General features: G+C 47.6%; 1 protein-coding gene across 7 annotated transcripts in view; it reads left to right on the plus strand.

Annotated features, from left to right (window-relative positions):
• FRMD4A (FERM domain containing 4A) overlaps positions 1–15,776 on the plus strand; it is an 853,273-nt gene that overhangs the window by 702,196 nt on the left and 135,301 nt on the right. For all 7 annotated transcript variants that reach the window (XM_078674208.1, XM_078674207.1, XM_078674206.1 and 4 more), the window contains exons 9-11: positions 3,245–3,310; positions 3,499–3,556; positions 5,334–5,420. In XM_078674208.1, coding sequence (XP_078530334.1) covers positions 3,245–3,310; positions 3,499–3,556; positions 5,334–5,420 — 211 coding nt within the window. The remainder of the gene's footprint in view (positions 1–3,244; positions 3,311–3,498; positions 3,557–5,333; positions 5,421–15,776) is intronic.

Raw genomic sequence — 15,776 nt, forward strand, 5'->3', positions numbered from 1 at the left:
ACATTTCCGAACAATAGTGTGGTTTCTATTTAATGTATTTTTATATAAAACTTTGTATTGTTTATATTAAGTTTAATTACTGGCTATTTATCTTGTCTGCACCTCCTTTTAAAGTTTCAATCAATCAGGGGTTTTTTAAGCGCACTACTCACCCGCGAGGGACTGAAGGTGCTGGGCTTGTGGGGCAGCAGTTCTGTTTCAATCAAAGAGCCAGGTCTTCAGAGCCTTCCTGAACGTGTTCAGGGATGGTGCACATCTGATGTCGGTGGGGAGCTCGTTCCAGGTCTTGGCCGCAATGTAGGAGAAGAATCTTCCCCCTGCTCTGGCTCTGCGGATGCACGGGGTTTCGGCGAGTATGAGGTTGGTGGAGTGGCGGTTTCGTTCAGGGACGTGGAGGGTGATTCTGTCGTTGAGGTATTGGGTCCGGTTTTGTGTAGGCATTTGTAGGCGTAGGTGAGTATCTTGAAGGTGACTCTTTTCTCAACAGGGAGCCAGTCGAACTTGCGCAGGTGTTGGCTGATGCGTTTGTCGCGGGACCCCGAGGACGAGTCTGGCAGTGGCTGTATTGTCTGGAGCTTGCGGAGTAGAGGCGTGTTGAGGCAGGCATATAGGGCGTTTCCGTAGTCCAGCCTGATGTTAATGAGTGCATGGGTGACTGTCTTTCTTGCCTCGGGGGGATCCATGTGAAGGTCTTACAGAGGATGCGGAAGGTGTTGAAGCAGCTGGAGGTGATGGCGTTCATGGAGAGGGAGGAGTTGAGTACGATGCAGAGGTTCTTGGCGTGGTCCTTAGGGGTCGAAGTGCTGTCGAGGGTGGTGGGGCACCAGGCGTTGTTCCATGCCGAGGGGGTGGTTACGAGGACGAGGACTTCTGTCTTCTCCAAGTTGAGTTTTAAGCAGCTGTTGCTCATCCATGTTGCGACATCCTGCATTCCTTCCTCGAAGTTGAGTTTGGTGGTGGTGGGGTCCTTGGTGAGGGAGAGGATGAGCTGGGTGTTGTCAGCATAGGAGATTATGCTGAGGCCGTGCTGTTGGACGATGGCTGCGAGGGAAGCCATGTAAATGTTGAAGAGGGTTGGGCTGAGTGATGATCCCTGTGGTACTCCGTAGTTGATTTCTGTGAGTTCGGAGAGGAAAGCTTGATCCTTTGGCTCCTGCCGGTGAGGAACGATCTGATCCAGTCGAGGGCAGTGCCATGTATGCCGGCTTCGTGTAGTCTAGCTGCGAGAGTGCGGTGGGAGAGAGTTTCGAAGGCTGCTGACAGGTTGAGTAGGATCAGCGCTGCGGTGTGGCCTTGGTCGACGAGTGTGCGGAAGTCGTCGGTGGCTGCGATTAGGGCGTCCTAGTTGCTGTGGTTGCTTCGGAATCCCGATTGAGAAGGGTCAAGGATGGCATGGTCTTCGATGAATGTCATCAGTTCTGCGTTGACTGCCTTCTCTGAGACTTTTGCTGCAAATGGGAGGAGCGAGATGGGCCGGTAGTCCTTGAGATCTGTCTGGTCTGCTGAGGGCTTCTTGAGCAGGGGCCTGACTTCTGCGCATTTCCAGTCATCGGGGAAGGAGCCGGTCTCGAAGGTTGTGTTAATGGTGTGTTGTAACACGGGTGCGATTGTGGCGGCAGCTCTGTGGTATATGTGGGGTGAGCAGGGGTCTGTGGGGTCTCCGGAGTGGATGCCTTTCATGGTCGAGGTGGTCTCCTCGGTTGTGGTCGTTGAAGTTGTCGTAGAAGTTCTGTATCTTTAGGTGGAAGTAGGATCCGAGTTTGTTGCAGAGGTCCTGGGAGGGGGATGTCCGTGGCTTCGCTGTGGAGCTTGGTGAATTCCTGGATGACGCTGAAAAGTTCCTTGGTGTTGCTGGAGTTAGTGTGGATTCTGTTGTGGATGAAGCTCCTTTTGGTGGTTCCGATGTGTTGATGGTATTCCATCATAGCGTCCTTGTATGTGGTGTAGTTTACGGGTTGTTTTGCTGTTTCTCCAGTTCTTCTCCAGGCATTTACAGGTGCGTCTGGCTTGTTGGAGATCGGTGGTGAACCAGCCGGCTTTCCTGGGGCGTTGCTTGTTGAGGTTGCGCAGCGGACGAGTTTGTCTGCGCAGTTGACGATCCAAGTGTGGAATTCCATGGCGGCGAGATTGGTGTCGGTTGCAGCGGAGGGGGTGTTGTCACGGGGGTGGAGTTGAGTTGTTCCTCTGTGACTCTTCTCCAGTTCCTGCGCAGGGGCGCAGAGCCAGTACGAGTGGCTTGGGTTTGTTGCCAAGGAGTATACGCAATGGTGGTCGGTTCAGGGTGGCTGCGTGGTGTAGCTGAACTAAAACGCTGTTGCCTCAAGCAAAGATGGGGTTGAGAGTGTGTCCCGCCTTGTGTGTCAGTGTGGTGACGAGTTGTTTCAGTCTGAAGTTGGCGAGGTTGTCTTGGAGGGTGGCGGATTTGGGGTCATTGAGGGTGTCGAGGTGGCAATATAAAGTATGTTATAAAGTATTTAACTGACATTGTAACATTGTAGCTGCCTGCGAATGAAATACTTGGTTAGGTGGTAGTTTGTTATTCTCTACTTCACTAATAATAAAATGCATGACACAGTAAAAAAGCGTGTTGATTTAAAAAACATTATGAGTAAAACAGCCATATTGGTAAATGGTTTTTAAAGTTAACATTTGTGTTGCGAAAATAAGGCGGCCATGTTTAGGTGATGGCATATTTTCTATTTCTCTGATTTAATTTTTTGGCATGTGCTTGAAATACAAAATAAAATAAAGGAATCATCACATTGGCTTGCCTATGCCAGACTATTGGCTATGCGTTCGCTGTATCCTCACAAAGTCAAGGCACGCTGCAAAAGTACTACACCCTTCTTCATCATGCCATATGTGGGGGTCACCTAGGTTGATTTGTGCAGCTCACCTGTTCCAGGTTCCTAGTGTGTCCCACCCCATGGGGTCAGTAGAGGCTGCCATTGCAGCAGACAAAGGTGGGTGTTCTGCTCCAGCATGTCTGCCCCTTTGATGCACTAATATAACCACAAAGTATGCATGTACTTTGCAATCTCTACCTCCCTGTCCTTAAAGTTGGCATGTCTTAGCCTCCTCCGTCAAGTGTCATTGGGAGGTCCATGAAAGTCCTTCATAGCCCAAGAATCGCCCATACACCACGTATCCCTTTCATGCAGTTCCAGATGTGCAATATTCTTTGCAGATGTGAGCAGCCATATAGCTGTTTATTAAAGCTGCCATTCTTCTTCTTCCATTTCAGCGAGGACAGAGTTATCGAGCATTACAAGAAGCTGTCTGGTCAGAGCCGCGGACAGGCCATTGTAAAGTAAGTGCAGCGACAGAATTCTGTGACTAAAGCGCATAACCAGACTTCTGGCGCTTCCTGTGTCTGCGGTGTAATGTCTGCCAGCTACCATCTTTCCATAAAAACCTGCTGTCCAAATAATCTGAAATATTTGCGCTGACCCCGTTGCGTGATGGTGTCGCTAACTCTCCTTTGCTTATTTTTTGCAGTTATATGAGCGTGGTCGAGTCTCTGCCCACTTATGGAGTGCATTACTATGCAGTGAAGGTATGTATGTGTGATGGGGAGAAGGACGGGTTCAACTGATTGTGGAGATTGGCTTTGGGCGAATATTGCTTGCATTTTAAAATAAATATTAAGAAACTGTCCCCCTTAAATGACCTAGGATGGAGGCTGCCCACTCCTTCACGATGAACGCAACAAAGCTTGAAACGCATCCCTTAAAAGTACATTTGCCACATAGCTTTGAGATGCTGATAAACGTCAGTGCAGATGCAATATTAAAGATATGATTGCCTGGGTCACAAGTGAGGTTTTGAGTTTGTAAGCTGCAGACTTTAACCACCTTTCTTTACCCTCCACCCCATCAAATTCTTTCTTTACTCTGCCACAGTGGAGGGTCTTTTAAGTGATCTCTGCTATTATAGGGTAACTGACTAGTAAAGTGTTCAAGATAACACATTGTGCTGGAGGAAAAGCGGAACAGGAACTCGCAGCTCCCTACTTTCTGAACAGCGCAGTGCCTACAGGACGCGTCTGGTCCCAAGCCTGGGAGCTTGGTTGGTCCAGAGGTCCCAGCAGTGGCATTCGTTCACCAAAATCATAGTGTTAGTGGATGCGAAGTCACAAGCACTTTAACCCCCGTGACCTCACAGAAGTGCCTTCATATTACTTCAAATTACCTTTCGATTCAGTGGCAGTTTCGCATATTATACAGTCTCAAAGCGGCATCATAATAACAAACCGTAATCTACAACTGGTACTGCCGTCTAGTTTTATACACCAACCAAACCTTAAAGTCCACTGGTGAAGGAGGAGTGCAAGCAGCAGTACTGAGCAGTGATTGTTTCCCACAGGTGAGCCCACAGAACTCTCTTGCACCCCTCTCCTCAGTGCCCATCTATGACATAGCTGCATTGTTTTCCTGGCCCAAGAATGAGTCATCTCCGAACTAATGTTTGGTGTGAGGTGAAATGTAACAAAAAAATGCTTGTTAAGGGAGTTCACCAATCACTCTTGTATCACCAAACCATGCACACAAATGAACGAGACTGTGTGTGTGGTGTGTGTGTGTGTGTCTGTGTGTGTGTGTGTCTGTGTGTGTGTGTGTGTGTGTCTGTGTCTGTGTGTGTCAGACAGCAGAGACTGCTCCCAACAATCACACTGCCTGAACGAGGATGAAACCCAGCTGGAGGAAAGTCAGCCCAGGGAAGGTTCGCTGGCCCCATTACACGTGATCACTTACATGCCTCCATTTTCCAGGCCTGACCCGCTGTTTATTTAAGAGACAACTGTCTACCCTCGGGTCTGTGGGCCTCACACAATCAATCACGGCAAAAGGAGGGACACAAATCCCAGCTGGGGTTCTAACACTGCAAAAATGCAATAATTAGCATGTTTTGGGAGCTGAGATCTGAAACTGAATTTTTATGTGCTTCGACTTCTTTCAGACTAATATTTTTACCATTTAGAATATTCCAGTTTGTGAAACTCTGCCTCCTCCTCTGTTGACTGAAGCCCCAGAGTGTCTTTGGTTTTTCATGGCAGTAAATCAGAGTGCTGTGGTAATAAATGTGGTGGCGGCTGTGTCCCATTACTTTAACTTATGTTATGCACACCCCGTCTCTCAGCCTGGCAGGTCCTGTCACTGGGAGCTGTTCGGTTTCATTGCTGTCGCTTGGATAGATTTAGGGTATGTTTCTCATGTATCACCCAGCCCTGCTGCCTTATTATGGTTTCTTCCACCCCAAAAACCTCTGCAAACTCCTATTTCACTGCATTATTAGACACTTTTCCTACATAAAATTCCTTTTGAACCCTGCAGGATAAGCAAGGAATCCCCTGGTGGCTCGGACTCAGCTACAAAGGCATCTTTCAGTACGACTACCACGACAAAGTCAAGCCAAGAAAAGTGAGTGGTGATTTTATTTAAAAATACAATTTTTAATAAGACTTGCTTTTAGTTTTTATTAATTTGTATTGCTATGACTCGTGGCACACTTAATCAAACAACTTAATGTTGAATCTGAGTAGGGTTTTGTGGTTTTTCAGAAAATAATTCATCACGAACCACAAATTAAATTGTGCAAAATGTGTTCGGCCATGTTTGTGATGGCAAGTCTTGGATAGAACTTCTGGCTATTATTTGTCTACAGTGCCTCCAATGTAGCAAACGTTTTTTTTTATAGTGTTGCACACTATAAGTGCTTGTGTTTCATCCATTGTTGTGTCAGAATCATAGTAGCTGCATTAGACAACCATATATACAGGATGTATTGCAGGGGCGTCATTAAGCAGCTACAGTGGGGGTGGGCTTCTTGAGAGACCTCTTCTGTCTGCAACTCGGCACCCAAAAGGTAATTATTAACGCTAAAGAAAGATGGGTTGTTAGAAAAGGGAAAGAAGTATTAAAGGTGTAAAGGAATGATTGGTGAAATTGTTGATGGTTGAAAGGATGCATGGGTTGGTGAAAGGATGGGTGAAAAGGTGACAAGATTCGTGGGTGGGTGAAAGGATGTGCGGGCGGGTGAAAGGGTGGGTGGGCGACAGAACGCATGGATCTGTGAAAGAATGCACTGGTGGGTGAAAGGATGGATTGATGAAAGGCTGCATGGATGGGTAAAAGGATGGGTGAAAGAGTGATGGATGAAATGATGCGTGGAAGGGTGAAAGAATGTGTGGGTGTGTGTAAGTTTGCATGGTTGTGTGAAAGGATAGGTGTTTTGCTTGAGTTCGAAATCTTTTAAAAAGAAGACAAGAGGCGTCTGGCAAAACAGGAACAGTTTGTTTAATTAAGCATGGCCGGGAGAACAGTTGCAGGCACGTGGTCTGAAGACCAGGCGCGGTTCGTCCATTGGGGCGTGGGGGCGTAGCCCCCCCTGCCCGAAGCCGCCCGCAGCTCCCTCGGCGTTTTTGAGTTAAGACTGTGACAATCATGTCAATGAATCAACATGACGTCAGACCGCCGGGCGGGCGTCATGTTGATTGATTGACATGATTGTACAGGCGGCAACACAAGTGCGCATGCGTGGGGACGGAGGGTGAATTTTTACCCGTGCCAACGCATGCGCACTTGTGTTTTTTGCGGCGTTGCGCATGCCCATTAGGAGCCCTAATGGGCGGGCTGCGAGCTAGAAGGTACCTGTGCCCCTGGCGCCAGGATTGGCATGGGGCGCTGTGAGCCTGTGACGTGTGGGGAGCAGAGCCCAGAGGTGGCGCGGACCGGGACCGGCAGCAAGGTAAGAGTGTGGGTTTTTCTTTTATTTTAAAGTGTTTGGTGCGAGAGTGCGTGTATGCATGAATGTTTGGTGGAGAGTGTTGTGAATGGATGTGTTTGTGTGTATGCATGTGTGAATACATTTCTTTGAGTGTTGTGTATGTGGGGAGGGAAGGGGGGGGTCGCCGCCGGCCTGAGTGGCCTGGGGCCCAAACTCGCAAATCAGTTTGCGCCCCACCACTGTAAAATGTCACCAGCCGCCCCTGCTGAAGACTGTCTCAATTTACAATTGGCAAACATCCTTCTTTTATACAAAACACAACAGGTTATAAAAGTTTCAGGCGTACCGTATATGGTGAGGAATGTTGGTTGCTGACTTTGAAGTCATAAATGAATGGTCAGATGGTTACTACAGGTGGGTCTCGACCTCGCTTGGACACCGTGTGGCCAGTGGATAACTTGTACAGATGTCGAGCATGGCAAGCGCATGATCACTACGTGTGTTAGGTCCTGATGGGGCATCTGACTTTATGGTGTTTTTAGGAGCGTGCATACCCCTCCGGCCATGTGTGTTTTATTGAGGCAATCTCCCCAGACCACTGTAATGTCACGGCACCTATCTATGGGATTGATCAAGAGTTTCCTGCCCAAGTGTTTGGCTGCCAATTACGCACCCTCCCACCTGTGACCCATCAATCAGTAATCCTGGGCCTAGGTCTTAGGGCCTGTCTGACTCCATATTTGCGAGTTGAGGTAGATGTGAAGTTCAGAACGTTACATTCTATTAATAAGAACAATATTTCTATTTCAACCGGTGGAAGGGTGGATGGGTGGAAGGATGTGTGGGTCGGTGAAAGGATGTCTGATAGGGTGGGTAAGTGAAAAGATGTGTGATGTCAGGAAGGGTAGGTGAATGAGTCAATGAGTTGAAGGATGCAGAGGTGGGGGAAAGGTTTAGCAAAAAGGTGGATATATGAAAGGATGTGTGGGTGTATGAAAGGTCAAATAAAATGGCAGATGAGAAAGGGTGGATTTGTGAAAGAATGCATGGGTGGGTGATTAGGTGAAAAGATGTGTGGGGTGAAAGGATATGTCGGTGGGTGAAAGGATGGTTGGTGGATGGATGGAATGGCTAAAGACTGAATGATGAAAGAATGAATGGATGACCAAAAGTAAAGGTGAAATGGTGGCTATCAATTAGTGGATGGAAGAGTGAAACGATGAATGTATAAATGCTTGCATAGAAGAGACAAAGGAGCTCTTCTGGGGTGAGCTGGTCTCACTTTCTTCTCTTGCTTGGTGTCATCAGAACGTTGGTTCAAAGTGGGAGGTATTTTAATTGTCTGGCTACTTCCTTGACATACGTCTAGTCAAGGAAAATAAACCTTGACCAAATGGTGTACATACAGCATTGGGAAAAACAAAAAAGTGCTGAATAGAACACTTGAGTTGATCTCAGCTGCTAATAATTACTCTATGAGGCATTCTAGTCTGTTGTGTTTTGCTCACTGTACCTCTCCTCAACCCTATCCAACCTTATAACAAGCATTTACAATGCAACGGTCTCGTCTTTGCCAAAGTTAGAGCTATTGGCAATGTAAATGACAACATTTTTATTTATGTGTTGGTTTTGAAAACAGATAAATAAATGGCATTGTCATTTACAATGTCAATAGCTTAATCTCTCGCAAATGCGAGACCTATTGCATTTGCACACAGAGCCACACACACACAGAGAGCCACACACACAGAGCCACACACACACACACAGAGCCACACACACACACACAGAGAGCCACACACACACAGAGCCACACACACACAGAGCCACACACACACACACACAGAGCCACACACACACACAGAGCCACACACACACACACACACTCACAGCCACACACACACACACAGAGCCACACACGCACACACACACACACAGAGCCACACACACACACAGAGCCACACACACACACACAGAGAGCCCCCCACACAGAGCCAGAGCCACACACACACACACACAATCAGCCCAAAGTCAATGAGAGAGATACAGGAGACTCAAGGCCCCCTCTACACATTTGGGGATGGAGGGCTCTATTATTTAGTGTTATGCCACTGACTCAAATTGAGGCTGTGTAAATATCAAGACTGCCTTGACGCGTTGTGTGAGTAAGTATAGGACTGGGAATGAATCAAGGAGTAGCAGGAGATAGCAAGGCCAGAGCAGTGCAGTGCGGAACAGTGAGCTTGGCAGTGGTGTGGTTTGAGGCAGCGATGGGTGAAGGTGCTTTGGTGTAAGCCAGAGAGGCGGTCACGGAGGCTGGTTGTACGGTGTGAGACCCTCATGTTGAAAGAAGTGCAGGGTGTGACTGCACGAAGGCTGGATGTCCCCGGTATACTGTGATACAGTGATGGTACAGCAGGTGTAGTGTGAGTTTTCAGGTGTGCAGAATGAAGCAATGATATTGCGAGCCGTGCAGTGCCTGGTTGTAAGAGGCACTAAAACTGCAGAGGGTGCGGTGTGAGATTGCCAGTGGGGCAGTGTGTGACTACTGGTGGTGCAGTTCTATCCAGGGAGGGCAGCAGTGCTGTGTGAGGCAGTGAGGCTGACAGTGGGGCACTGTGAGATAATGAGACAGCAGGTCGTGCAGCGGGAGGCGGTGGCTCTGCAGGTGATGCAGTGTGAAGCAGTGAGACTGCAGGTCGTGTTCTGGAGGTATAGAGGGAGCTGGTATTTCAGAGTGAGACAAGGGCGGCAGATTATTCAGTGAGAAGCTGCGAGACTGAATGTCAGGCACTGGGGCAGTGAGGCTGCAGATGGTTCTGTGTTAGGATATTATATTTCCAGTGGGGCACGGTGAGAGTGAGGGTGCCAGACAGTGGTGGTATTGGAAGCAGTCAGGCTGCAGGGTGTGCAGCGAGAGGCATTGGGGCTGCATGTTGTGCAGTTGCTGCATATGAGACCGCTTTCTTGGCACTATTACGGTGTGAAGCAGTGGTGCAGTGTGAGACAGCTAGATTCCAGTGGCGTAATGGAATCAGTCGGGCCACAGGTTGTGCACTGGGAATGTTTGATGTTGAAGGCGGTTCATTGTGAAGTAGATGTACCATGCAGTGCAGTGTGAGGCGGTGAGTGTTCTATGTGTACAGCGCGAGGGGTGCAGTGAGACTGCCTGTGGTACACTGGGAGGCAGTGGGGTTGAGGTAGTGCAGTGATAGTGCAGGTGAGGGAGTGTGAGACAGTAATGTTGCGGGTCACGCTGAGGGAGGCACACGGTTCAGTGAGGACAGGGTGGAGGCAGTGACGCTTCAGGTGGCGTAGTGGGCAGCAGTGCAGGTGGTTCAGTGTCAGACACAAGCCGCAGGTGAGGGGGCTGCCTGTGCCTCCTCTCGCTCACTCGCAGCCAATGATGTCTCTCTGAGGTGCAGCTATTTATAGCGGCAGCTTCCTTTGTGCTGCTCCGGGGCCGGCCTTCTGCATGGAAACAAGGGGAAGTGCACGAGTGGGGAAGAAGGGCTCTGGTCGGACCGCACCATGCCCCTAGAGATAGGGGTGTCGCAGGGGAAGGGCTGAGTGAGGTGGTGCAGAGAAGGGGTGTCCAGGACCGCCTATGCGAAAAAGTGTCAAGCATGGCTTGGATATATCAGGGATTTATGGGCGGCGTGACAAGGAGTAGTCTAGCAAAGTGGTGCTAGGGATGACCTCGAAAGGAGATGTCAAGAGGTGCCGGGGTCTCAGTCCGTAGGGGAGTCGGGCGCTGTAGGAGAAAGTAGTGCAAAGACACTTCATTTATGAGTACCTGCTAGTGGCAGCCCCGACAGAGGGTTACCTGAGGTGTGAAAGACACCCTGAAATGTGTCAGTGTCCGCCTGGACAGAGATATATTGAGGCAGCCAAGTGGAGAGGGTGGCAGAGACCTCCAGGGAGAGCGAACGTCAGTCAGGACCAGCCCGTAGAGGGCACGGCAAGGGCAACTTGTTTGTTGTTATTGGCAGCGCAGGGTGGGGGAGGGACATTGGGGGAAGCATGAAGTGCGTTTCAGAGAGGCAGCCTAGGAGAACGGGTCAGGGGCAGCTCAGAGCGGGTTGACAAAGGGCGCGGCTGGCTTGGCACCGCTCACCTTGTCTTTGCATTCTCTCGATCCCTCTCCCTCCCTCGCCTCACTGCCCTCTCTTCCCCTTACCTCAATGTCAGCCCAGTGAGTGATCCGAGAACACGAAGCTTTCCATTTTCTTTTCCTCTGAAGGAGCTATTCAAGTGTAGCAACAAGCGAGCTCGCCATGCACACCACCATGTTTCTCCGAGGCGAAGCAGAAATGCCTCGGAGAAACGCACTGCCATTTTGCGATGGGGGGCACGTGTTTTTCTTTCTCTCCAGCCAATGGGAAGAGGAGAGAAAGAACATGAAAAACACGCCCCCGAATCCCAAAATGACGGGGCTTAAACGGAGTAATGCCCCTCTCCTCCAATGGCTGGCCTCCGTTTAGGAAGCTAACCAATGGAGAAGAGGGGCGGGTTCAAGCCCCACTCTCTAAGACATAAAGTCTCGGAGCGAGACTGCGCAAGGGCAGACTTTCGCTAGCCGAGACTTAAAAATGATCTTTGTTCCTGCCCAAGAGGAACATCCGGGCCCAAACTGGTAGGCCCGAACCCTCTGAACGGGTACAAAAGCAACTGTGAACTGGCTTCAGGCTTGCTGGTCCTCATCAGTGAGTTGCAGCTTGAGTTGAATCCTGGCAACACCGTAGGGCCATTGATGATTTGCTAAATGTTGGTCCTTGTCTGTAGTGGCACATTCAGCAAAAAGTGACCACCTTCCATATTTGGCATTGTAGTACAAAAGAGTGGCCATTGCTTTATTGGCAGTCCTCTTCATACCTAGTAATAATCAGTCCCAGCTAGATGTACTTTTGGGATAAATGGTTCAGTAACAACAAAAGTCAAGCACGTCTAGTTTTGTTCTTTCAATTTTCCAGCAAACTTAAATCAATTGCTACCAAAAATAATAATTTTAGATTTTCTTATGTTTATCTTAAGCTGTTGTTATCCAGCAACATTGACCCAGTAAGTCCAACAAGCAGTGCAACCCAGTTAGATTGTAATCACACATAGTAATGTCACACAAATAGTACACCGTATGGATGTGTTCGTGTGCCAGCATAGAAAAAAGATATGCTCAAGCACAAGCTCTTCCAAAATATACAGCTTTATATATTAAATGGCATAGAACTAGGAGCATATGTTAATTAGCATTTGTGTAGGTACACAACTATCCCTACCATGGTATTGTAGGGCTCAAACTGTCCAGAGCAATTACCAGGAACCTATGCACGTGGTTCAGCATGTGTGTTTGTAGTATGTCATGCATGGGAAGCATTGGGTATGATGCATGAGGTTTTGACACTCGGTATGGTCAAGTTGCATCAAGCTTGTGACTGCCAGTATATTAGCCGGTGTTGGAGAATTATGTAGGTTTGAGTGCAGTGGATGCAGATGTATGTGCTCTACGTACCCTTCCTTAACCCTAAGGCAACCGTTTACCCTGCCTGTTGTAACACAAAACATTTTTGATAACTTGTCATAGACTGTGGTTGTTCGATAAAGGCACAACATCATGAAATATTTCAATACTTTAGTCTGGCAGTGGTACCGAGAGTGCTATTTCTCTACATTAACTAATTGGCTTTATGGCTATACCTAAATTGTGCGCTCCTCCCTCCTGCCGGGCCCTGGGGTTCTGATGGCTGTCTCATACAAGTGAGGGGCTGAATGTGTGAATCATTTATTCCACATTCTTGTACTCTGAGCCCTGAACATGAAGGGGTCTGATTAAGTTCTAGCAGCATTTCTTCAGCATCTGTTGGATGCGGGCAGTCACGGCCACCATTCTGATGCCGCTGCCACTCACCAGGGTGCTCTGGGTTTCACTGAACAGAAGGATGGCTGTTTTGCATTGTTTGCTGGTTCCAAAAGTCACCCAAGATGGTAGCTACTCTTTTAATTTGTCAGTCTTGGTGTGTGCGCTTACCAAGCGCACATGTACATTGCACACGAGAAGATCACAACAGTGCGACTCGCAAGAGTGAGTTGCATCCCATATACTGAATAATTAAGTGGCGTTTTGATAAAGCGGCTCAAATCACTCTGGTTTATTCAGCCTTCCAGAATATTGAAAAAAGGTATCGTATAGTTGTGAGCTGGTTGTAGAGACTGCTCCGGGCAGTGGTCAAGATAGGAATAGTGATGAAGTGCAGGGGTTTAGGTACAGTTGGCAGGTAGAGGTCAACCGATGATGGTGATGACTGAGAACGAGTGTGTGATGTAGTTGCTTCTGATAGGTTGCTGGGGCCTCACAATGCATAGCTTTGTACTCAACGGTAGGTAATGAAGAGTCAGCCCTGTGATTGGCAGATGCGCATCCTACGCAGCATCAGTATGACGAGGTTGGTGAGGGTCATGGTTTTGGTTGTGGAATTGATGTTTTACCCTTTGGAAGAGGGGTTATTGCTGGGGCGAACATTTAGTAAGCCACTGCACTAATCAAGCTTACTCCTCATTAGAGTGTGAATCAGTGACATGGCCTCAGAAAGGGGGAGGTCTGAGTGGATTTTCTGGTATTGAATATTTGAATCCCACCAGTCAAACACATTGAGTCAGTAATGATTCCAGGAGCTTGTTACAGTTCATTTACACGTCTTTTTTTTGTCAGAACGGGAGGGTAACGCGATGTCTGGTATAAAGGCGATAGGGGATCACCAGCCCTTATTGAATTTATTTGGGATTCATGTCAACCCTGACCTTACAACGTGTGGAGAAGCGGCTGTCAAATGGCATGAGTATGTCACAGCAAGTAACAAAATACATTTGCTGTGTTTGCAAAAGCATGGCTGACTCTTAAGAGTCCCTATAGTTCAGCAAGTTAATCAATCACTCTGAAGTGAGCCAGTGCGAATCGATATGTGATGCTATTTAAAGCGCTATATAGAAATCTTCCATGAAAGCTTTTATTTTTAGAGTGTTATAACATGTATATTTGTATTTTGAATATTAGTTCAGTATTTATAAAAGACACCAATTAAGCATGTACTCAACCTGAGCCAACGAGTGATACACAAATAAAAGCATCTTAAGACCCTCTCTAAAAGCAATGAATTGTTGGATACCTTTAAGGAGGTCCACAAAGAGCTGGCCGTCATGAAAACATACTTCTATCGTTCCTTTTTCCGTAAATTCTTGGGGTCATCAGGAGATGTTTGCCTGTGGATCTCAACGTTCTTTTAGGGCAGTAGGCTGTGGTTAAGGTAGTGAAAAGCAGTGCTGCGAAGTGTTTTGGGTACCAGACGGGAGAGCATTTCATCGTATAGGGTCTGCTACCAGGAGCCAGTGCAGGCTTCCTCAAACTCCATACACCTGTGTAGTTTCAGACAAGTTAATAATTGCTCTTACTGCAGAATTGTGTAGTACTTCAAACTTGCTGACTTACTTCATCGAGGTCCCCACCCGCGGGGCATTGCCAAAACCCATTTTATCTCATGGTACAGTTCAGGCAAATCAAGCTCCTGGCAATAGTAAATGTCGATCTTTGATCAGGAGTTTGAGTTTTGGGGGTTCAGAGAGTGAATGATCAGATTGACTGAACGGACCATAATCAAGCGCTCATCAAACTTCACCCAGAGACTTTGACTTTGCCTTTGATCTGAATATCGACCAATCTCAATCAAAACGACCTAATGCTGGCAATGTGGTTTTCTTTACCCAATAATCCATCCATCTTAAAAAGAAATTCATTCCAGAATCCTGTTAAATATCTCTGCTGCTTTCTCGCTGTCAACATTTGGTTCACTGCTCAGCACAAAAACTCTTTAGTGTCGTCTGTCTAGGTTTGAGAACTGGCACTCTTGTTATCTACGAATGGGTGTAGAGGCTGAATGTAAATTTACTCGTTTAGTGATTTCTAATCATCCTCAGTTGTAAGTACTTACCAGTGGTGTGCTCAGCTTGGATATTCTGTGTGTTTCCAAAAGACTAGTCTTACAAAATAAACATGAGCATGTGATAAATTGGCAAATATATGCACATTCTCCTGTGAAATGAAAAGTCAAGCATAATCTTTTAACCGGCTTACTGGGCCAAACAATTAGTGACTTACAGACCCATTCAGAAAAGGTGGCCGACCAGTCTCAATAGGATACTCTTTGGCCCCATGACCGAGCCGAACAGGAAGGCTCATGCTCAAGAACACACACCGCGTGGTGCACACATGTGGGAACGAGGCGCAGCCTCAAGTTTCATTACTTATTCATTCACCGGTGACGCAGCAGTTGGCAGTGGATGAGGTGGGATATACTAGCTAGCACTTTCCCTGGCTTCAGTTCTCTAGCTTTCGACTTCCTTCCAGGCGTGGAGTCCCTAGTGCTCCCTATAACTTTCCTCACGCCCTGTCACTACGTGAGCCAAGTCTCCTGAGACTCGGTTTAATCTAGGGAGAGCCTATTAAGTCCAGGTGTGACCCAAGTACGTGCCAAATAATTTGCTCAACTTTCATTTCAGCTATAAATTATCCAGTATGAAAAACGCCTCACAATTTTGTTTTCATTTTCCCTTTTTCATGAAGTGCGAGTTTTAACCAGGTCCCCACTAAAAAGCATAACGGACAGCGCTTGAAGCTAAAACTCCATTTGTCTATGCATGTAGGGCAGCGGAGCGGGGTTCTCTCGCTGTGCCCAGCTGTAGAGCCTCAGCTCAGTTCTGAGGGAAAGTTTGAGGACTAAAGGGTCCCCAAACCATCTATGGTAAGTTCCACAAATTATGACACAAGTTTAGTGTTATGCAAATGTATCCTCTGGTGACAGCTCTGAAACCTTGAGTTCATTACAAACAGACTGCGCATTAGTCATTAGCTGAGAGTGGTGACTTGCAAAGTCTGAGTCACAGATGGGACTTGAAACCATGGACAAGAAGGAAAGTATTATGTGTTGCCCTAAAGAGCCATTCATTTGCTCTCCAGCTTTTTATGACCAAGCCCAACAACCACAAGCTTTTTGTCACACACC

This window comes from Lissotriton helveticus, chromosome 1_1, assembly GCF_964261635.1.
Source record: "Lissotriton helveticus chromosome 1_1, aLisHel1.1, whole genome shotgun sequence".
Classification (NCBI taxonomy): domain Eukaryota; kingdom Metazoa; phylum Chordata; class Amphibia; order Caudata; family Salamandridae; genus Lissotriton; species Lissotriton helveticus.